Below are 19,522 nucleotides of genomic sequence, written 5' to 3'. Positions count from 1 at the left end.
GAGCACTGTGAAACCTTTTCATCTTCGGGAAACCTGTTCAGACCAAATGAGCAGGAGTGCCTCTGTGGAAAGCAGGATTGCTCATCCTTTTATGTCTCAGCCACATAACATTTTCATCCTGCAGATACACAGGCCAATAGACAAGATGCAAGGTCACCGTGTGGCATGGGGAAGCAACCCAGGCAGACAGCCGGTCAACCAGTGGCATGCTATGGCGAGCCTGCTTCGCTTGGGAAGAAAAGCATCAGCCAAGAGGCAACGTGGAGCCCGGGAGGTGGATACAGTTCAGAAAGGTGCAGGAAGGGAGGAAACATGTAGATGCTACGGACAGCTCTGCCACCACCAGCTCTGTCATTTAACTACTGTGGGCCTCAGTTGTCAAATGAGGACACGGGATGCCCCTAAGTCCTTTCCATGAGTCAATTCTCATGGGGAGGCCCTAGCCCAGCAAGCACAAATGCTATGTCAGGAAGGTGTTGGAGTTATTTAAAAAGATTCCTTTTGGGAACAACTATTAGGCAGTAAAAAAAAAATGACAGTCGGATTTTAAGTCTAAAGCAGATGCCCCAAACCAGATTGACATACATCTTGGCATAAATGGTTTGAGTGCACAATCCGCCATCTATCCGGCTGTTAATACAATGACGTCTTCTCTTGTCAGGATGCTCCCAGAGAAGACAGGCCAGAGGACACCCCTGTTCTAATACTCCTCCTCAGTCAATTTACAGGAAACTGATGAAGAAACTTGGCTGAGTCTCCAAATTGACAAAATCCTCTAATGAATCGTGCCCACTATCTGGCTGAGGACACTCCTTAAAAGTCACGGAGACATCTGAAGAGCAGTTAGACACACTAGTTTCCCCAGCTCCTGCACTGCGAACACTCCAGGTGTCAGCATGACAGACACAAGAGGGCTTTGGAAACAGCCCTGTTGGACGGGAACTCAAAGGAACTGTCCGTGGGGAGGAGGACCTCGCTGCTTGCCAAGCCCAGGCCGGCCGCCTGTACTTGGTCTTCGGGCTGCAACCTGACCATCTACCAGAGAACCTGACCTCCTGGATGACTCGGCGCAGGTTCTGGTGCTGGGAGTGAATCACGAACTGCAGATGCGAGATCTGCTCCTGGAGAAGGGAGATCTCCTTCTGAAGATCCTGGCAACTGGAAAGGCAAAGGAGAAACGAGAGTAAAACATTCACTAATGCATCATATGCTGTTTCTGTTTGTTTGTTTTGCTTTGTTTTTGTAGTGGTGCCACCAGGTTCTCGTCACTTGCCACCCTGCTACAGGGCAGCCTGTGAGTAAGATGCCCAGGGCCCCACGTGCCATACAACACACACTGAAGACAAACAGCCACGAGGCAGCCTCTGATTAGCTCCGATGTAACTTGAGTGTCAATTCATGTCAAAAGCTCCTTTCTGGCTGCTTGGGACTCTCCTCCCTCCAGCAGGTGGTTGAGCCAAATTGTACTGAGCCAGGCGAAGCGCTCGCATTTCTAATCTGCCTTCACTGTGAACACCCACAGACCCAGCACCCATCAGAATACACAGAATTTAGGGAGGACAGCAGGGTCAGAACATGGGAATGGGGATGGAGACTTTACATCTATATCAGAACCGATTTCCAATGATACAGAGTTGGTGTATATTATGAAATGCCTGTGTTTGCCTTTTTATTTTTTTGGCTTCCTACTTTTGGTAATTCTGCTACCTGAAAGTAGGGCAAGGGGAAAAAAGGGGAGGGAATTAAATTCCAGATAATATTTTTAGTGTACAGCAGCCACTGAGAAAAAAGATGGGTGAAGTTTGAATCTGGGTTATTCATACTTGCCTAAAGTTCTGTTTAGGTAACTAAAATTGATTGTATGGCTTTTGAATATTTCTCTTCTCATCAATATTATTTGAGCGATGAGTCAACACGCGTGGCGTCAAGACCACCATACCTGGGAGCACTGAGACTTCGAAGTCACACACATTTCTCAACCTCAGTATAACAGGTATAAGAATTCCTACCTCTTCTACTCTACAAGATTGTACTATGTAGACATAAAAGGTAACGTGAATGTACTTTTGGAAAATGAGCTTTTTACAAAGTAATACATTACTATTATTTTCACTTATTAAGGTTTTACAATTAGTTGCCAGCATCCAATGCAATCACAATTCTGATTTTCATAGCCTCTCAAATATTACAAAGGTCACGGAAATCCACGTGACTCTACCGAGCATGTTCTCATTAGAAAAAAATAAAGTGTCCATTTGTCTCACATCATGCACCAAAAATTGCTTCTCAGCCTTAATATGCATCAAGGATCTTATTAAGTCATTGGGCATCTTGTTAAAATGCATATTCTGACCCAGGAGGCAGGGGTAGGGCTGGAGACTCTGCGTCCCCAGCATGCTCCGGGTGCTGCCAATGATTCTGCTGGTCTGCAGACCACGCCCCCAGTGCTCTGAGTGACACAACACTAAACCCCAGAGTTGTCTCAATAGCTTTAGTAATGAACTTGGCCAAGTTGCAATATCAAAGTCTTTTAACTCTTTTCCTCTTTTGGTTTTGCATGAGGAGGCTTTAAAAAGAGTTTGTTTTAAGCCCTGGCTGGCGTAGCTCATTGGATTGAGCACGGGCTGGGAATCAAAGTGTCCCAGGTTCGATTCCCAGCCAGGGTACATGCCTGGGTTGCAGGCCATAACCCCCAGCAACCGCACATTGACGTTTCTCTCTCTCTCTCTCTCTATCTCCATCCCTTCCCTCTCTAAAAATAAATGAATAAAATCTTAAAAAAAAGAGTTTGTTTTACTGTAGAAAAACATTAATTTCTATAAAACCATAGAAACCCTTGCATAAGTACAAATGATATATGGTAACCACTACAATTTATCCTATGAAATTAAATAAATTATACTATAAAAACACTGTATGATTACATAATATATGTCACAAAACACATGTAAAATATAGCTCATTATTGATCACAGCACAAAAAGTTAAAACAATCTAATGATATCAGTAGAAGACTGATTAAGCAAATTACGCTATGCCTATGCCACTTTTATCTTACATGTACCGATATATCACAGAAATAGGCTGATAGACTTGATTTATATCAAAGATGATTTTGCAGAATGTAATAAAAAGAATGGTCTTTTCACAAATGGTACTGAAAAAACTGGATATTCATATAAAAAAAGGAAAAAAATTTATCTTTTCCTCACCATATAATAAAGAAAAATCCCCTGTAGATTCTGAATACAACTGGAGATGCAAAGACTTTCAGAAGACAATGCAGAAGAACATCTTCGTGAATTTGGAATAAAGAGTTTTTTTTTTAAAGGCAGAAATAAAGCAGTATTAACCACAAAGGGAAATATTGATAAGTTTGACCAGACAAAATTAAAAACTTGTAGTCATCAAATAAGCGTGAATGGGAGAACCTCAGAACACTGGTAACACCAATGACTGATAAAGACACAGCAGCCATAATACACACGGAACATCTATAAACCAGCAAAACAGGCATCCCAGTAGAAAAATTAGAAATTGACGTGAAGAAACACTTCACAACAAAGGTGAGCTGAAGACCTAAGGATCCAAACAGCACAGAAAGCCAACAGAAATGTGACCCGCAGCAGGTGCCGAGACTAATCACTGCTCCGGGGAGGAGGGAAAGGAAGAAAGGAGTGCAGACTGAGAGCTTCGCCGGGGAATAATGAGAAAGAACTCAGAGTGCTTTGCCGAGGCAGGCCAGCTCGGAAATATTCACAAAATGTTCTTAAATTCATAAATTGATAAAAAATAAAAATTTCACAAAAATGTTAAAGGCAGGTATACAAAATGATCTGTGTCCTGTGACGACCCAGCACTCGAGAACCGAAGGGAAACACGTGGTTTTAGGATAGTGGGGCGGGGAAAAGGGTAGATATTATGATCCCCAAATACAAAGCTCAGGAAATTTCCCTGTGTATTCCATGAGAGTATTAGCATAAAAGTCACCGTAAATAAGTGGAAACCTGAAACAGGTCTCAGGATGGGAGAGAAGTATTTATAGAAACCCTCTTGAAAACACGGGCTCTCAGACTTAGCTGCGATAGTATACTAGACAGCGACTAGAGGAAGTGGCAGCAAATCTCTCTCAGGATTGTTGAATAAATATGAAACCTCATCATCCATTTACGGCCTCTGACTATGAGACTGTACCTCAATAAGCTGCTATTAGAACGCCCTTTAATCTTTGCTATTTATCTTTCAGTGAAAGCGCTCAGTCTTAACAAAGAAGTACTAAAGAGAATGGCTGGCAGAAAATGTAACAAGGGCCAGGCCTGGAAGAGAACAAGCTCTTCTAACAAAGGTCTTTATCTAGGATTCGTGCTTTGTCTCCCAGAATACACATAAAGTAAATGTTGAAATTAAGATAGAATTTAGTGACTTCTTCCGGGAAGATGTAAAAGATGTATTTTTCCCTATGATTCCCATGAACATGAAGATGATGTCTAAACAGACAAAAGAAGACTCTGGAAAGTGGCGAGGAGAAGGGAGACTGGCCAGGGGTCTTGGAGTCCAAGAACAACGCAATGGTGACTTTCCCGAGATTTCTGTTTGCCTCACAGTTCCCAGACTTGGAGCTGGAAAAGTCCAAAGCCTGGAAATACCCATGTGGCAGACAAAAAAATCTGCTTCCCTCGCCTCCAAAGAGGAAAATCTTGGCCTTCCAAAGAAAGGGTTGAGGGTCCTGTCTTCCTTCTATCCACAGAGAGAGTGAACAGGGAGCCATTACTGGAATTCTTCCTGTTAGATTCCTTAGTGTTCAATAAAGAAAGCCAATCCTACCTTTACTTGCAGAAATGTGCAAATGAGTGGCTTTACCTGTAGCTAGTAACACAGGATGATCATGGAGCCTGTACTTGGCAAGGGGCATACACTCGATCCCTCCTCTGGCCAATGGCAGGCAAAGATCTGATCAAAGAAGACTGTGTTCGCGGAGGACTGTCTCTCCATCCACTCGTCAGGGCACTTTACAACCTACCTTTGGGCTAACTGACACCATCAGAGGGTAGCATTACCGAGCCTGGCCACACTGCCCGCTGTCCCTCAGTTGTAATGACTTTGATGGGCATTGCACAATCCTTTTTCAAAGGGTTTCCCGAGGTGTAGCTTCCGTGTGTATTATAAGGATTCAGTGGAAGACATTCTTCAGGGCTCTCGTTATGAGCATAACCTGGACAATTTGTTCTCTGGCCTTCCAGATATATTAAAAAGAACTGGACTTCTCCCAAAGGACTGACTGTCTTGAGTCAAATGGATATCGTAAACCACGAAACCAGTCATAATTTCTTCTTTGCACTGCCTGCCAGACAACGTAAAACTGAGTGGTTGACTTAGACTTAGCAGGTACATGGCACCTCATGGTAGAGTTCTGTGGGCCAGCCTCGTGATGTGCCCGTTCTTCTCTCTTCCTGACTTCATCGTCTAACTTCTTTCCCATTTAATGAACCATGTTATACTTACGGAGTTTTAATAAACAACCTCACATTTTCTGAGCACTCCGAGGACATGAAGATGGCATTATAAAGGGGATGGACAGCATGAGGATGGCCATACTCACACAATCCTGGAACACAGCCCTTTCCAGTGTTCGCAGGGTGCACTTGTTACCAGGGATTATTGCATTATGATGTTTACAGGAATGAAAATTCCAGAAGAAATGAAAAGGGGTAGGTACCGAGGTACAAGAACACCATGAAAGCAGTAGTAGAACTGTGTGGCTGTCCTAAGATGCTACCGCTTCTGTGCGCATTATGCCTTCCCCGGGCATGGGGAATATGACTGACTCTCCATGGAATCCCCACTTAGGAGAGAAGACAGTGAGGTTGGTCACATCCTAGCGTGTCTGTGAAGCTATACGAGAACCTTCTAGAGTCTACAGTGACTCAGATGGCCTGCTCTTTAGGATCTAATGTTTATTGGTGTGTTATGGTGGCTGTCACTGAATGTGAGTGCCCAGTGGAAGAGGGGGAAACTGAGGATTAGAACCACAAGATCAAGGTGGAAGAATAAGCTAAGACGTAGGAGTAGTTGTGTTCACATTTCAACACAGCTCAAGAATATGTATTCTTACCACCTGTCAGAATCTTCTCCATTGTTATTTTCAGTAATAACAATGGCCCCTAAATGGAGGGCTTGAGAGAGCCATTCGAGCTATGACAGGTAAACGTACAATTTAAATAAATAATAACCATGTGCTTTGACATGCAACCTCAGCTTCAAGACACCCTTTTCTCCCCTCTAAGGAGTTTGCTATCCTTAAAAATACATATGGAGGACCCAACACACGACTTATAGTTACAAACATCGAAGGTGTTTCCCCAGAGGATACCCAGAGTGGGCCTGTGTGTTTGTCACAGAGCAGAGGGATAAGTGGGAGGCTGCCTTCTGCTGGTAGTCACACGGGGGACCGAGGAAACCAGCCTGAGAAAGGTCTCCAGAGGTCTCCAGAAACGAGACAAAGATGGCCAGGTCTTTTATGTCGCAGAACAAGCCCAGGCTCTGCGATGACAGTCAGAGGGGCCAGGCTGCGTGATCTTCACAAGTCGCTTAACCAATGTGGAGCCCTGTTCCCTTCCTGAGGGGTCGATGGAAGGATCAAATTGAATAAGGAACCCAGAGCTATGCTGTCAACGGAAAGGCACTCTACACGTGCCAGTTAGCAGTGGTGGGAACTGTGAGGATCAGCATAATACATTAGGATAAATACATATCCATATGTAAGAAAGAAACCTGCCATTTTCTTCCGAATTACAAAAGTTGAGTTATATCACTCCCTAGAGGTGTTTTTTAACATTAGAAGCGTCAGGTTAGAACCTACTGAATCATTTCATCAAAATGGCAGAATGAAGCCAACGGCATTGGAGAAAGTCGTGACGCCTGCCAAATCCACCGTCTCCGCCCAAGGGAGGCTGGGTGGCAGTGCCCACCGCCTCTGCTGGGGACGCAGGAGAGGACGCCCACGGGACTGGGTGTGCGTCCCTGCCCAAGGTTATTGGTTGTTCAACATGATCGACCCACCCAGTCCAGGAAGGAGTATGAGGCCCATCTCCTTCTCTGGAGTCTGAAAGGAAAACACAGAGACTACAAACCAGCTGGTGGAAACGGGGGGAAAGTTAATGACTCACAGAGGAAGAACAAGAGAAGAGCGAAACTGCGCGTGCTCGTGACTGAACGGGAGCAGCAAATACTCTGGCTTCTAAAAACCGAATCGGGGGCCAAAGGGCAGCCCCCATGTTCCCAAAGGCACAGGCTCTTTATGGCCCCATCTCTCCAGGCTGAACCTAGCAGAGTGACCTTCAGGTGTGGTGGCTTAGCCAAGTCCCTACTGCTCAGACTGGAAGAGGCTGATTCACACTGATTTCATGGCCTTATCTCTTACAGAAGTGACTACCAGCTCAGAAGAAGCAGTAAGATGAATACCTTTGATACTCACAAATCTATGGAAGTTGCCTAAGCCTGGATGTTCAAATGCTATTTTGTAAACACAAAACACCCATCTCCCTCCAGATATTTCTAAAACCTCCTTAAGAACTTTCGGGCAATTTTTCATAACCATTGCTCCTATATGATAGAGCAAGAAGAATAGATCAGTTTGGTTTTAAAAATGGCTATAGTTTTTTGGCCCAAAGACTAACAAAAAACCCTATTATCAGTAAAAAAAATCATGTTTTAAGAAAAAAATCAAACTCAGACTGTCTGGACTCTTAATGGAAGGCTCACTGTACCGGCCTGGAGTTTTATAGTGTGAAAGTCTTCTATTTAAGAAAAAAAATAACATAAGTGAAAGATTTACTTAGAATTAAGTTATATGTAGGTAATTCTAAAGACCTATGGGTGTCTTCCCCAGCATTTCTTTCATCCCCTACAGACATGTGAAGCGCTACGGAACGCTTAGCAGTTCACCCTCTGGGGCTGTCCTCAACCTTCAGAAGGACTGACCTGCCCACCAGTTTCCCTGAGCCCCTGTGAACCCCGCCCCTCCCCGCTTCCTCAGTGGGTGGGGAAGGGGAGGCACACAACTGTTGATGCTAAGGGTTCTCCCCATTCCTGTACTTACAGACCTTCTGTACCTGTGGAGAAAAACGATACCAGGAACTGCCATTACTTAGAGGTAGAACCACAAACCTTTTCACATGCGTAGTGCTGGATTTGAGGTGCATCAGCTTGCTTTCCAAAGACAGTTTTCTTTCTAGCAGTGTGCTCTTTTCCTAGGAGAAAATAAGACACAATTTTTGCTTATTCCTTTCTTTCTTTCTCTCTCCTTTCCCCTCCCCTCCCCTCCCCTCCTTTCTCCTCTCCTTTCTCCTTCTCTCTCTCTCTCTCTCTCAATATGTGTGTATGTGGTAAGACATTCCTGCAAACTGTTCACAAAAGATGCTCCTTGCCATCACAGAAATACATCTTGAGCTAAAGAGGTAACTTCATGCGGGGCTGTTACAACCAGCCCCAGTAAAGCCTCCCCTGTGTAGTTTCCAGGTAGCTCAACGTCAGATGGTCTTCGCTGGCCGTCTTTACTCTCCCCTCCTGCCCGGACAGCTTTTGCTCCTCCTCTAGCGCACTGCTGACTCAGGGCCTGCTCAGTGAAAGGTCCCCTGCCTCTCTCCATCCCACCCGAAACTCGACCCCTCGGCCCCTGCTGCCACTGCACCTCTCGGCACTGGCTCTCCCGCCATCGCAGTGGCAGGAGATCTCGGGATCCAAGGACACTATTGCCCTCAACATGACGCCTACCTGCTCACACAGTAGAAAAGCAGTAACTACATTTTTAGTGAAGGGTCCAGGTCACAAATGATAAAGTCTCTTCCTAATTAGGATGTAAGAGAAATGACACTGAGAAAGAATAAGCCTTAATGTCATTAAGCCAAACTCTTTCCATCCCAAAGGAAAAGAGACTCTTCCATGACAAGCCAAACTGGGATGACTGTGTTCTTGTTTATATTTGATGGTAAAAAAATATTTGTTTTGCATTGCTGTTTAACTTCATGGCTGCTGCAGCGTTCCTGTGGGTGGAATACAAGGCAAGGCTGCACAGCCAAAACATTGGAACAACCCTGGACAAGTACCGAGCCGGTTTGGAAACTCTGTGGCTGTACACTTTCTGCCAAAGCTTTCATCACTCTGGGCCTTCTTGCTGTTAGTGAAAAGCAACCCAAACTCTGAAATCAAAGTAATACAAAGCATGTGGTTTTAATGTCATATTGGGTCACCGTTTAATAATCCAACCCGGGATTATTTAATGCTCTTGGAGCATTTCCCTGCGTTTGATTTTCATTATTTATAACTTGATTAGAGCCAAGGCTCTGAAGTTGAGTGTTAATTTATAGATGTCTGTCGCTTTGAAAAGACAATCCCAAAGGTTATGGATTAATTGCCTTCAGGCATGTTAACCAGCGAGGGATCTAACCTGGTAACCCTATCCTATGTCCCGTTTTTCCACATGACACGTAGGCTGCTCAGTGAAACGTCTCCGGCCTCCCTCCGCCCCTCTGCAAATGCAACCCCCCTGGTCCTCTCTCCCTGGGCACTGTCTCTCAAAATAGTGCATTTACATCAGTTTTACCATTTTACTGGTTCCCTCATGAATTCATGATCTGAACAGCTGACATGTACTTATTCTATATTTGCATGAGTCATGGTTTCGACTCTTGGGACACGAATAAGATGGGAATACAACTCCTATACTGAAAGCTGGGAGGCTTGAAGATAATATATGTGGAAGGCCTGCAGACTTATCTGGAACATATTAGGATCTCAACATATGAAAGTTTGAAGGTGCCAAGCATGTCATATCTTATGTGCTGTTACTTTTAACATTTATACTTTTTCAAAAATTGTTCTGTAGCGTGATTGTCACATAATAGGAGTTCTTCCAGGATAGCCCTAGTTGTGGTCAAATTATTTCTGAGGGATCACAGATATATGCCTTGTAAGCTTATTATGGAAACACATCACCGATAATGTATTTTGAATTTGTAAGGAGGAAAAGGATGCTGAACAAGCATCCTTCTTAATGGACTTACTCTCGAATGGTGGATCTTCAGAACCACGTGCAAGCAGGCCAGAAAGTTGGGCATGTCAGTGTTCTGCCTTGCTGGGGGGTCTGAACGCTTCCTCTTTGGCAACACAGAAAATCACGCTAGACCTGCATCTCAGGGACAGTGCCTTCCAGGAAGGTAAAGGGGTTCACAGCGCCACCCAATGGGCAATGCATTCTTCCCAAACCACACCTCTGGGGAGCGGAAGCATCCCTGGCCCTACTGATCAGAATAGGGCAGACACCAATTCAAATCATGGCCGAATGTTAGCATCTCAATGACCTAGGAACCAAGGATGCCATTTTTATCCATCATCAAAGAAGACAGGGGAATAATGGAAAGGATTGTAAACTGGCAACTGGCGACTGTGGAGCGGGTCATTGTTAGCCCTGTCCTCATTTATAAAATGATGATGGGGAACTAGGCAATTTCAAAAGCGCCATTGAGCTCCAAAAGTCTAATAGGGCTAAATCAATGACACTAGAAAACAAATACGATGCAACTGAATTGCACTGCTTGCAAAAGAACATATGCCGTATTAAAAAGGCTCTTACTGGGCGTTTTTGCTGGCTTATCGCTGTGTTTATGGAATTCATTCTCGCCGCATTCCTGATTGAAGTGGGACAGATGGTGAAGGTTTAAGTAATGTGTTCATTACCAGACCTCATGCCACTAATGGCTATTTACTGGTGAGCAGAAAATGAATCCTTCTCCAGGGGGACACCCGCTACCAGGGCCGTATTTATCAACCTTTGTTGTGTGTGTTCATTTTTAAATTTTCGTTTCCTTGTTGAACTCTTGTCTTCTTCCTATCAGCACAAAAGTCTCAGCACCCCCTTCCCTCTGTCTGACACTCGCTCTGCACCAGAGAAAACCTCCATCACAGCCTCTGGTCTCAGAATCTCCTTAAACCAAGAGGCTGTTGCCCCGCCTTGCATCTTAAAGGTTCATTTATTCGAATCTTTGTTTTATAAACATAAAGTACCTTTGAGCTAAATATCTTTTTAAAAAATTTCTGCACATTGCCCTTCCACTCCCTCCCCACCTATCCCTGCCTCCCAGATATCCCAATAGACTGCACTTTAAGAAGTCACTGAACCAGACCTCTGGAAGGTGACTTCAAGGCCTTGCTGAACCGTGGAGCACCTTGTCTGCCCACTCTATCATAGGGCTCCTGGAGACGGCCCACCATGATGGGTCAATAGCAAGACAAATGCTCGCTCACCGCTTGTCAAAAAATAATCTGCCAGTATCCGAGCCACCTCATCTTTGCTGGGGTACCTCCCCTGTCTTCAGGAGAGCAGCAGCATTCCTAAGCAGCCCTAGGGTATCCCAGCTTTCTGACACTGACTCACATGAAATACAGATTCCCTGGGGTTTCTAGGAAATAAACGTGTATTCCAATGTTCTTTTGTTAATATTCGGGGGCCACCAGCTGGCTGCAAACCGGACCCAGGGTTGCTGGATTTGAGGTGACTGCGAGTCTCCATTTAAATGTCAAACCGGCTAATCAAGCTGTTTGGTTAAACAACTCTATTTGCATTCCACAATTGTCTTTCTTTCCTAAGGCAAGCATTCTTGGTGCGTCTTAGTTGGTTCAACTATTTATGACGTGATAAATATTTTAACACTACAGAATAGTCATCCAAATATTGCAACTTCTCCAAAACATCATAACCGTAAACAGTCACACTTGAGCACATTCTAGCCCAGTGGCTCTGCCTCAAGTATACCACTGAGCGACCCACTGCACAACACAGATGGGCCTGTATGGTATTGTTATTAGATTCAGTTAAGGTTGGGCTTATTTAATTTCCATGATTTACTCATGAGACCTTCACTAAGATTACAAATTTAGCCAGACACACCGTGTTATCAATTAAATTCTTGAGACACATTTAAAAATCAATCAAGAAATGTGAACACTGAATTGGGATGTTTTTAAAGTGGCTTTTTCTGAAATGGCAGTGACTCAGGAAGATTCATAAAATAAAGCAAGGCAGAGAAGAACAGAGGCAAATTAAGGGATTAATATAATAAGTATTAAACAGTTACTAGAAAATATTTACTAGAAGCCAGTGCCTATGTTCTTATCTGCCCTCAAGTCAGATGCAGAGATGCCAATTTTCTATGAGTCTGTTTTGCTACTAGTAAAATAAAACCAGTATATCTTGATTTGTCTGAGTTCTAACTTTTAAGGCAAGTATTATTAAATTTAGGTGCTCCCTTTTCATATAGATTTGGAGTAAGAGCTACTTGAATTTAGGAGCACTGCAATAGCTTTTAATATGTGTCTTTCCCATTATTATCAAATACTTTCTCTAAATCCTGTTTTGAAAGTTCCAATTTTACAGAATGTCTTTTCTGATGTGAGAGCTCTCTCTGCCCTGGTTGAGCCACAGCCTTTCACAAACCCAAAGTGGGCACGGGTGGCCCGAGGCAGGCACCTGGTTGACTCTAACACACAAAAACGCTGTGACTACCGGGACCCACCCACTAGATCATGACGAGGAACAGTCAGACTCTGTGGTCACCTCCTCTGTCTCCATTCACAGCCTCTCCTGGCCCCCCTTTCTCAATCGCACATGCATTAAAAGGAGAAAGTGACAGGCAGTGATGACGTCAGCATTTGTATTTGTGAAGGTCAATTCCCATCGGTGCAGAACATATGCTATGTGTCAGGAAAGGAACTATTGACCTCCCTGAGTACTTCCTCAAGTTTTAAGAGTTGCAAAAAGAACTGCTCCTTCGTGTTACCTTATTTATCTCAGTGTTTTGTTTTGTTTTTTTAATGGCAGGATGAAATCCCTTTTGTTCTCCCGGCCTTACCTTTTCCATCCTCTGAACAAGGTTCTCCAACGCTGTGATTTGATTATGCTTCTCTTCAAGTTTTTCTGCAGCTTGGTTCAGATTTTCAAGCTGTTGTTGCAGTTCCTGTTCTTTTTCCAGTTTGTTAACCTGTGGTCAGAAAAACAGTTGTCAGTCTATGAATTTATTAAACCTGTACAGATATAACCTTCTTCTATAATTTTCTGAGTAACCCCCAGAATTAATAATTCACACTTGTTGTAGAGTTTCTTTCTGAATTCAGTGTTTACTTCCAAGTAAACCTGGTGGACTACACACGCCATCAATTTAATGGGGAATTAATAATATATAAATTTTATCCCTAGAATATTTACATTTGTTGCCATAAAGCACTCTAGCTGGCCTAGCATGAGAGAGAGAGAGACATGGATTTAAGAAAAGCAACATTTTTGACCTTTTCTTCACAAAACTTGTCTAGAACAAAAATAAAATCTTGTATGTTTCAGAAAAAAATATTTTTCTTTTAATCCAAAGGGCCATAAAAGCAGAATAATTACCTCTGCTGTATACAGGCCGGTAGCAGTTGTGCCGAGACCAGCTTCACCGGCAGCCCACGGCCACATCTGGGCCTGTTTCAGCTGACTTCTAACTGACACACACACTCACATGTGCGTGTGTATTTAAGAATTTGAGCATGCACGCATCTGGCTTCCCTTGAAACAGCAGGTGGGCATCCCTGCCAGGCAACCCCAGGCCGGGGCTGAGCCCCGTGGGCAGGGACATGGGCACCCCCCTCCCCCAGGCTCCCCGCTCACTCAGCCCCGGGCTCCCCACCAGCCTGCTCGCTTCCCTCAGGTGCCTTATGGCACCCGGCATGCCCGGGAGCCTGTGACCAGAGCTCCCGCAGATGTAGCAGGAAGGCAGATTCCCCACTGTGCTCCCCACTGTGTTTTTGTAGGGCGTGAGCTGGCGGAGACCCAGGCACCCCAGCCCAGCACGGATGGGTTTCCCAATTTGGTGCACACACATGCACATTTTTTCTTTTCTAGTCCTAGAATACATTCTTCAGATGCACATTTATTGGCCCTAGGATATATACTTCAAATTTAAGAACAAACAAAATATATGTGTTTGTTGTTCAAATTTAAAAACAAACAAAATATATGGGCATGCCATATATATTGTAGATATACACATGTATACCTGTATATACACACTTATGTTTTTATATTGTAATTATGTTAAAATATGAAATGTACCATTTTAATATATGTTAAAGTAGGTATGTTACATGCACATGTGTTTTTTGTTTGTTTAATCTGAGAGATGTATTCTAGGGAGAAATATATTTAGAAACCGTATTTATCTAGCCCAACTCTTTCATTCTAGACACAAGGAAATCCAGGTCCAGCGAGGTGGAGCAATGCAACCTCGGGCAGCTACTCAGTCAAAGGCAGAAGCAGAAGACAAGGCACTGGCCGGAGACCCCTGGGACAGCCGTGACTTCTAGGCAGGGTGGCCTGGCCCACTTGCCACCTGTGCTCGGCAGGGCTCTGGGCGAGGGTGCTACCACAGTGGCGTGGCCACACCTGGGTGCTGGCTAAGCAGGGGTCGGGGGCAGACAGGCCCTGAGAGGTTTCCTGCCCTTCCCAGGGCTCGCCAAGTCACGTGGCCATCCCTCGTTTCACCTCTGACCCCTCAAACAGAGAGGGCTGGGACGGGCTGGGGGGCAGGCTTCCAGCAGACAAGTCGCTAGCTCGGTACCTGGAGAGAGAGTTTACTCTCCTCGTGCTTCTTTTTCACGTCTTCAGACTGCGTTTCGTAGATCTCAAAGAGCCTCTGGGCCACGTTCCTCAGGACCGCTGCCCCGGCTTCTCTGGAGGCTTCCAGCTGGGGAGAACAGAAAAAAAAAGGTCACTGTGCCTGTCTTGACATTTACCGTGAAAAGGGTTTAAGGCAGAGCAGGTTGACGAGCAATGAAAGACACAGAGGCTGTGATTGTCCCCTTTGCGCCCTCGTGGACGTGGACAACGGACAGCAGGACAGACGCTGTTAACTAGGAGGAGGAACGTGTAAACCGAGAAGCCCCAGACCAGAGCTCCAGGCACATCGGGGCCCTGCGTGTACAGACCTCGCCCTTCAGAGGGTTCCACGGTGCCAGTTGGGCAGGATAGAGAGCGAACCAAGACAGGGAGGGGGAGGGAGACGTGTCTCACCCATTAGTTCAGCTGTCCTGAGCCTGGCCGGGTAAGATTGCCAGGTGTTCCGCAAATCACAAGAAAAACCATGATAGTGTAGGAGGAGGGGAGCCTTTGAAATTCTGCGTGTATCATCTCCACGGTCTGGGAAAGAAAGCCTTTGAAACTGCGTGTTAATCCCAAGGTCTGGAGAAGGCCAGGGGGGAACTAGAAGCTGGCTACCAGCATCAAACCCATACAACCCCAATAGTCAGGGCACCCCGACGAACTGGGTGCCCACTTGCAGCTTCGTGCTCAAGTGTGTTTCATAAATGAAACAAGTGTGTTTCATATCATCTCTTGAATGAATCCATCTCTGGTGAGCAAGACAAGAACTGGGGAGGGGGAGCCTCATAAGGCAGGGCTCCCAGGTAACAGTGCCCCTCATTTGAGAACATTTCATCATCAATGTCCATGGCAGCACTGGAAGATGTATTTTCCTGAAATAGCAGTGCTTGAAATAGACAAGACTGGAGTATTAAGGACAATAAATCTAAAGTGTCCTGAATCTTATGAGAATTTAACCTAAAGAAATAATCAAGGATGGCTGCAAAGATTTACGTACCAAGACAATCATGCAGGACTGTACATATATAATACATTGTGTAAATACAAGGCATGTTATATATAATATATAGTATATGACTATATACTATATGTGTCTATATAATATAATGTGTATATAATATATAATGTTAATAAAAAGGAAAATATAAAGCATCCAACAATACATTAGACAAAATACATATGACTATGAATCCTCTAATTAATATTTATTAAATATGTGAAGACTTTTAAAAAATATATCACAGTAAGAACACTTCACAGGAGCCCAACTCTCTTAACAAATTTTCAAGTGTCCAATATAGTATTAAGTAGAGGAACTATCCTGTACAGCATATCTCTAGAAATTTTTCGACTGGCACAACTTAAACTTTGTCATTGTTGAACTTTTGTAAGATCTTTTTAATAGTGAACGTAGGCTCCCAAATAAAACAGTGAGAGTGCTTGACTCTATGAAGCGTAGAGCACTTCTCTGCGTGTGCGAGCAGAGGTGCGGCTCTACGGACGTGTGGGTGTCTGCTTTCACGGACCCACAGAAATCCTCTATTGGGTCAAAGGCTTGAACTACAAAATTAATGGCGGCTCCTTATGGTCATACCTTGATTTTCAACACTTCATTCTCTTTGTTCATTTCTAAGAGCTGCAGGTCTTTGCCTTTCATCCTTTCCATGAGCAGATTCAGATCGCAGCACAAGGGGTCCACCGCAGAGTCAGAGCCGTTCTGAATGTTTCGACAGCACTGAAATGAACAAGCATGAAAATCACAGCCCCGACTTCCCTTTCCTCTACAAGCACCGGCAACAGCAATGATCGGTCCACACCACTTGTGTCATGGGACATTCCCGTCAGCACAAATAAATCTTCTGAATCTCAAGTATCACTAGGGATTTCCAGATGAAGCAGCTGGCCTCTATATTTCCTTAAACTTGAATAGATTCTTATATTTAGAATAGGCAGAAGTACATCTTTTATGAATTTTATATTCCACATAGTTTTAAATAAATTGTACCATCAAGTCCTTCCTAGGAAATAAATAATATCTACAATGCCAGTTTTTGTTTAAATAACCTAAGTTATACACATAAATTAATTTTGGTTACATTGCATTACCAACAAATACAGTTAGACACAATAGTTATAATATTCAATATTTAATGATACTTCGTTGTAATCACCCTTTTAAATTCCCAATCAGAGATGTCAGAACTGAGTGTTATTGCCAGTGTAACTATACGTAAACTCTAGCTCACTGAAAATATAATTGGAGCACAAAATAAATCTCACTTGGAATCAAGGACACGTGGAAGTAGAAAGGAAACTTGAAACCCCCTAACTGGACCACATCCGTTTCCCAGATAGGAAAACAGTGGCAGAGCCCAAGTTCATGTAACAAGTGAGTGGGAGAGCTCAGGATGCGGCCTACTGGTCCTGCACCCTGTGCTCTTTCTGCTCCTCCAAATTATTTCAAGACAGACTGAGGAATTATTAAGCAATTATATATATATAAATAATATATATAATATATATAATACATATTATATATATATAATACCCTACAATTATAACAACTTTATTTATTAAGCATCTATCATGTGTCAGATAATCTTTTAGCTGTTTTATATATGCTCCTTGGTTTGAATGCCCAGGACACTAGAAGGTATTATGTCCATTATACAGATGAGGAAGTTGAAAATTAGATAGTTTAAGTAACAAGCCCAAGGTTATACCCAAAATAATTGCCAGGATCAGGATTTGAATCCTAGTTTGTTTAATGATAAAGCCTAAGCCTTCTCTAGTACAACAAACACACTATACTTATAGAAATAAAAAATAAAAAGAATTGAGTGCACATAAATAACAGAGTTACAGTAACTCTGTCACGGTTTTGTTTTTTCTACTTCAGACCCTGGTACATCTTCTCACTCTCCACATACAGAGTAGCCAGTATTTTCTTCTTTAAATTTATTAAAGAAGATCTGATGGAAGAACTCTCGTCTTCCAACTTCCCTTCCCTTGACCTAAAGGAAGGTCGAACTCCGTACGTTTGGAAAATGGATTTGAGATGCCCGTAGGTCTTCCATCTTCTTAGTTTTTGCCTTCTCCGTCAATGAGCTCCTCCTTACTCCAAACACTGGTGATCGGAGTTTTGTCACTTTAAGGCTTTGGGCATACAGACTTTTGTTCTGTAACAGCAGACTCCTAGGTCATTGTAGTTGAATCTCTGCTGCACCATTATCCAGATACTGCAGGGGAAGGGGCTGATGTTTTGATGCTTGGTTTGTCTGCCAACCTTCTGTGATCTGAGATGGCCAAGTGGAGACACTGGCAACATAATTCATCTCCCTTCCTAAGAAGCTATTTCTGTCAAGGTCCCCAAAACCATCCCACTGTCAATAACCAGTGATCAGTGTTCAGTCCTCAGTTTACTTGACCCATGGACACTGTTTGACCCAGTGGTCCCAGACCACTTTCTGAAAACCTTTTCTTGTTCTCAGTGACTCCATTCTCTCCTGTATGGCCACCTAATCCACCAGACTCTCTTCTCAGTCTCCTCCTCTTCCCGACATCTCAGCGTTGGACATCTCAGGACTCAGAGCTTGGATTGCCCCTCGTTTCTGTCCACACTCACATGCGTGGTGATCTCCAGTTTCAGGAGTCTGAGTACCATTGTTACTCACAGAATCTCTACCCTGTAGCCCTGACCTTCTAGCCCAGACCTCTACCCTCAACTCCAGAATCAGAATGCCAGCGCACTCACTGGAAACCTCCCTCAAAGGTCAAATAACTCAACATAACCGAAATGGGATTTCTGATCTTTCCCATCATTCACAAACATTAACCTCTTTTCTATTTTTGTAGTTTCAGAACACTTAATTAAAAAAAATGAGGCTAGTTGTGTTCATTTGCGGGCGCTGAAAATAATAAATGGGACTATGTTTACGCATCATACCTTATCTTCAGTGTTCTCTGGGACCATCCTACATAGTAGATAACACTGACATTGACAATATGCACTTGGCTCAGGTGAGGTTGAACTTGGCCCAATCCAGGCAAGGCTAAGTGCAGATCGTTCAACCTTAAGAATATAAGACTGGTCATGCAGGGGCGGGGTTCCTTTAAACTTAACAGTTGTCTCATCACTCAGGGTAATGGCTTTAACTGCATGCCCATTGTTGTGGCTCAGGCAACCGTAAAAGCTGGGACCTTTGTCTGTCATTGGGAAATGTTGCTGCTAAGTATCTTGGCTGGGCCGATACCTTCCCATATACTTCAGATAAGTAAGCCGCGTTTAAAATATTCAGGTAAGGTCTGGTCTGGGCTTAAATATTTCATACATATGTGCATTAGCATCTTTAGATACTGATAAAATATTTAATACTCATCATGCAAAGCTTTAAAGAGAATAATTTCTATAAGGCTTTGTGTTTGTTTACTGAAGGAATAAAACGGATACATGTTGATAAGTTCATTACCTTTGCGTCTAGTCTGTGCTTTGCACTGTTATGTCCTGCTTCATCTCTAAACATCTGACTTCGGATCTTTTCCAGAGTAGTTCGGATCTAGAAGAAAAAAAAATTTTTTTCCAAATGTCAAATGACTCCTTCTCTATCCCAGCAGCAGTGTGCTTGATTTATCCAGAAAGGAATAAATATATACCGATCTCAGATGTAAATAACTACCATCAATCTAACTTGCATTAAGGCTAAATTGCTTAGAGTGTAGCAAATGAGCACTTGGTCTTCATAATTCTCAGTCAAACAAAATATAATCTGAATGAATATTATATGACAAAATAATTACTATTTAGTAATTAGTATTTAGTTCTATTTAGTTGTT

The 19,522-nt window shown here is 43.4% G+C and overlaps 1 protein-coding gene across 3 annotated transcripts in view; it reads right to left on the bottom strand.

The window, feature by feature from the left end:
• CCDC68 (coiled-coil domain containing 68) overlaps window positions 1-19,522 on the bottom strand; it is a 43,652-nt gene that overhangs the window by 7,343 nt on the left and 16,787 nt on the right. For all 3 annotated transcript variants that reach the window (XM_028524681.2, XM_036010191.1, XM_036010192.1), the window contains exons 5-10: window positions 19,159-19,245; window positions 16,284-16,424; window positions 14,649-14,774; window positions 12,906-13,034; window positions 8,167-8,249; window positions 1,053-1,158 (exon numbers count right to left, since the gene is read on the bottom strand). In XM_028524681.2, the coding sequence (XP_028380482.1) occupies window positions 1,053-1,158; window positions 8,167-8,249; window positions 12,906-13,034; window positions 14,649-14,774; window positions 16,284-16,424; window positions 19,159-19,245 (672 nt within the window). The remainder of the gene's footprint in view (window positions 1-1,052; window positions 1,159-8,166; window positions 8,250-12,905; window positions 13,035-14,648; window positions 14,775-16,283; window positions 16,425-19,158; window positions 19,246-19,522) is intronic.

The sequence above is a fragment of the Phyllostomus discolor genome, chromosome 9, assembly GCF_004126475.2.
Source record: "Phyllostomus discolor isolate MPI-MPIP mPhyDis1 chromosome 9, mPhyDis1.pri.v3, whole genome shotgun sequence".
Taxonomy (NCBI): domain Eukaryota; kingdom Metazoa; phylum Chordata; class Mammalia; order Chiroptera; family Phyllostomidae; genus Phyllostomus; species Phyllostomus discolor.
The sequence above is the reverse complement of the archived record's forward strand: the minus strand, read 5'-3'. Positions and strand labels throughout refer to the sequence as shown.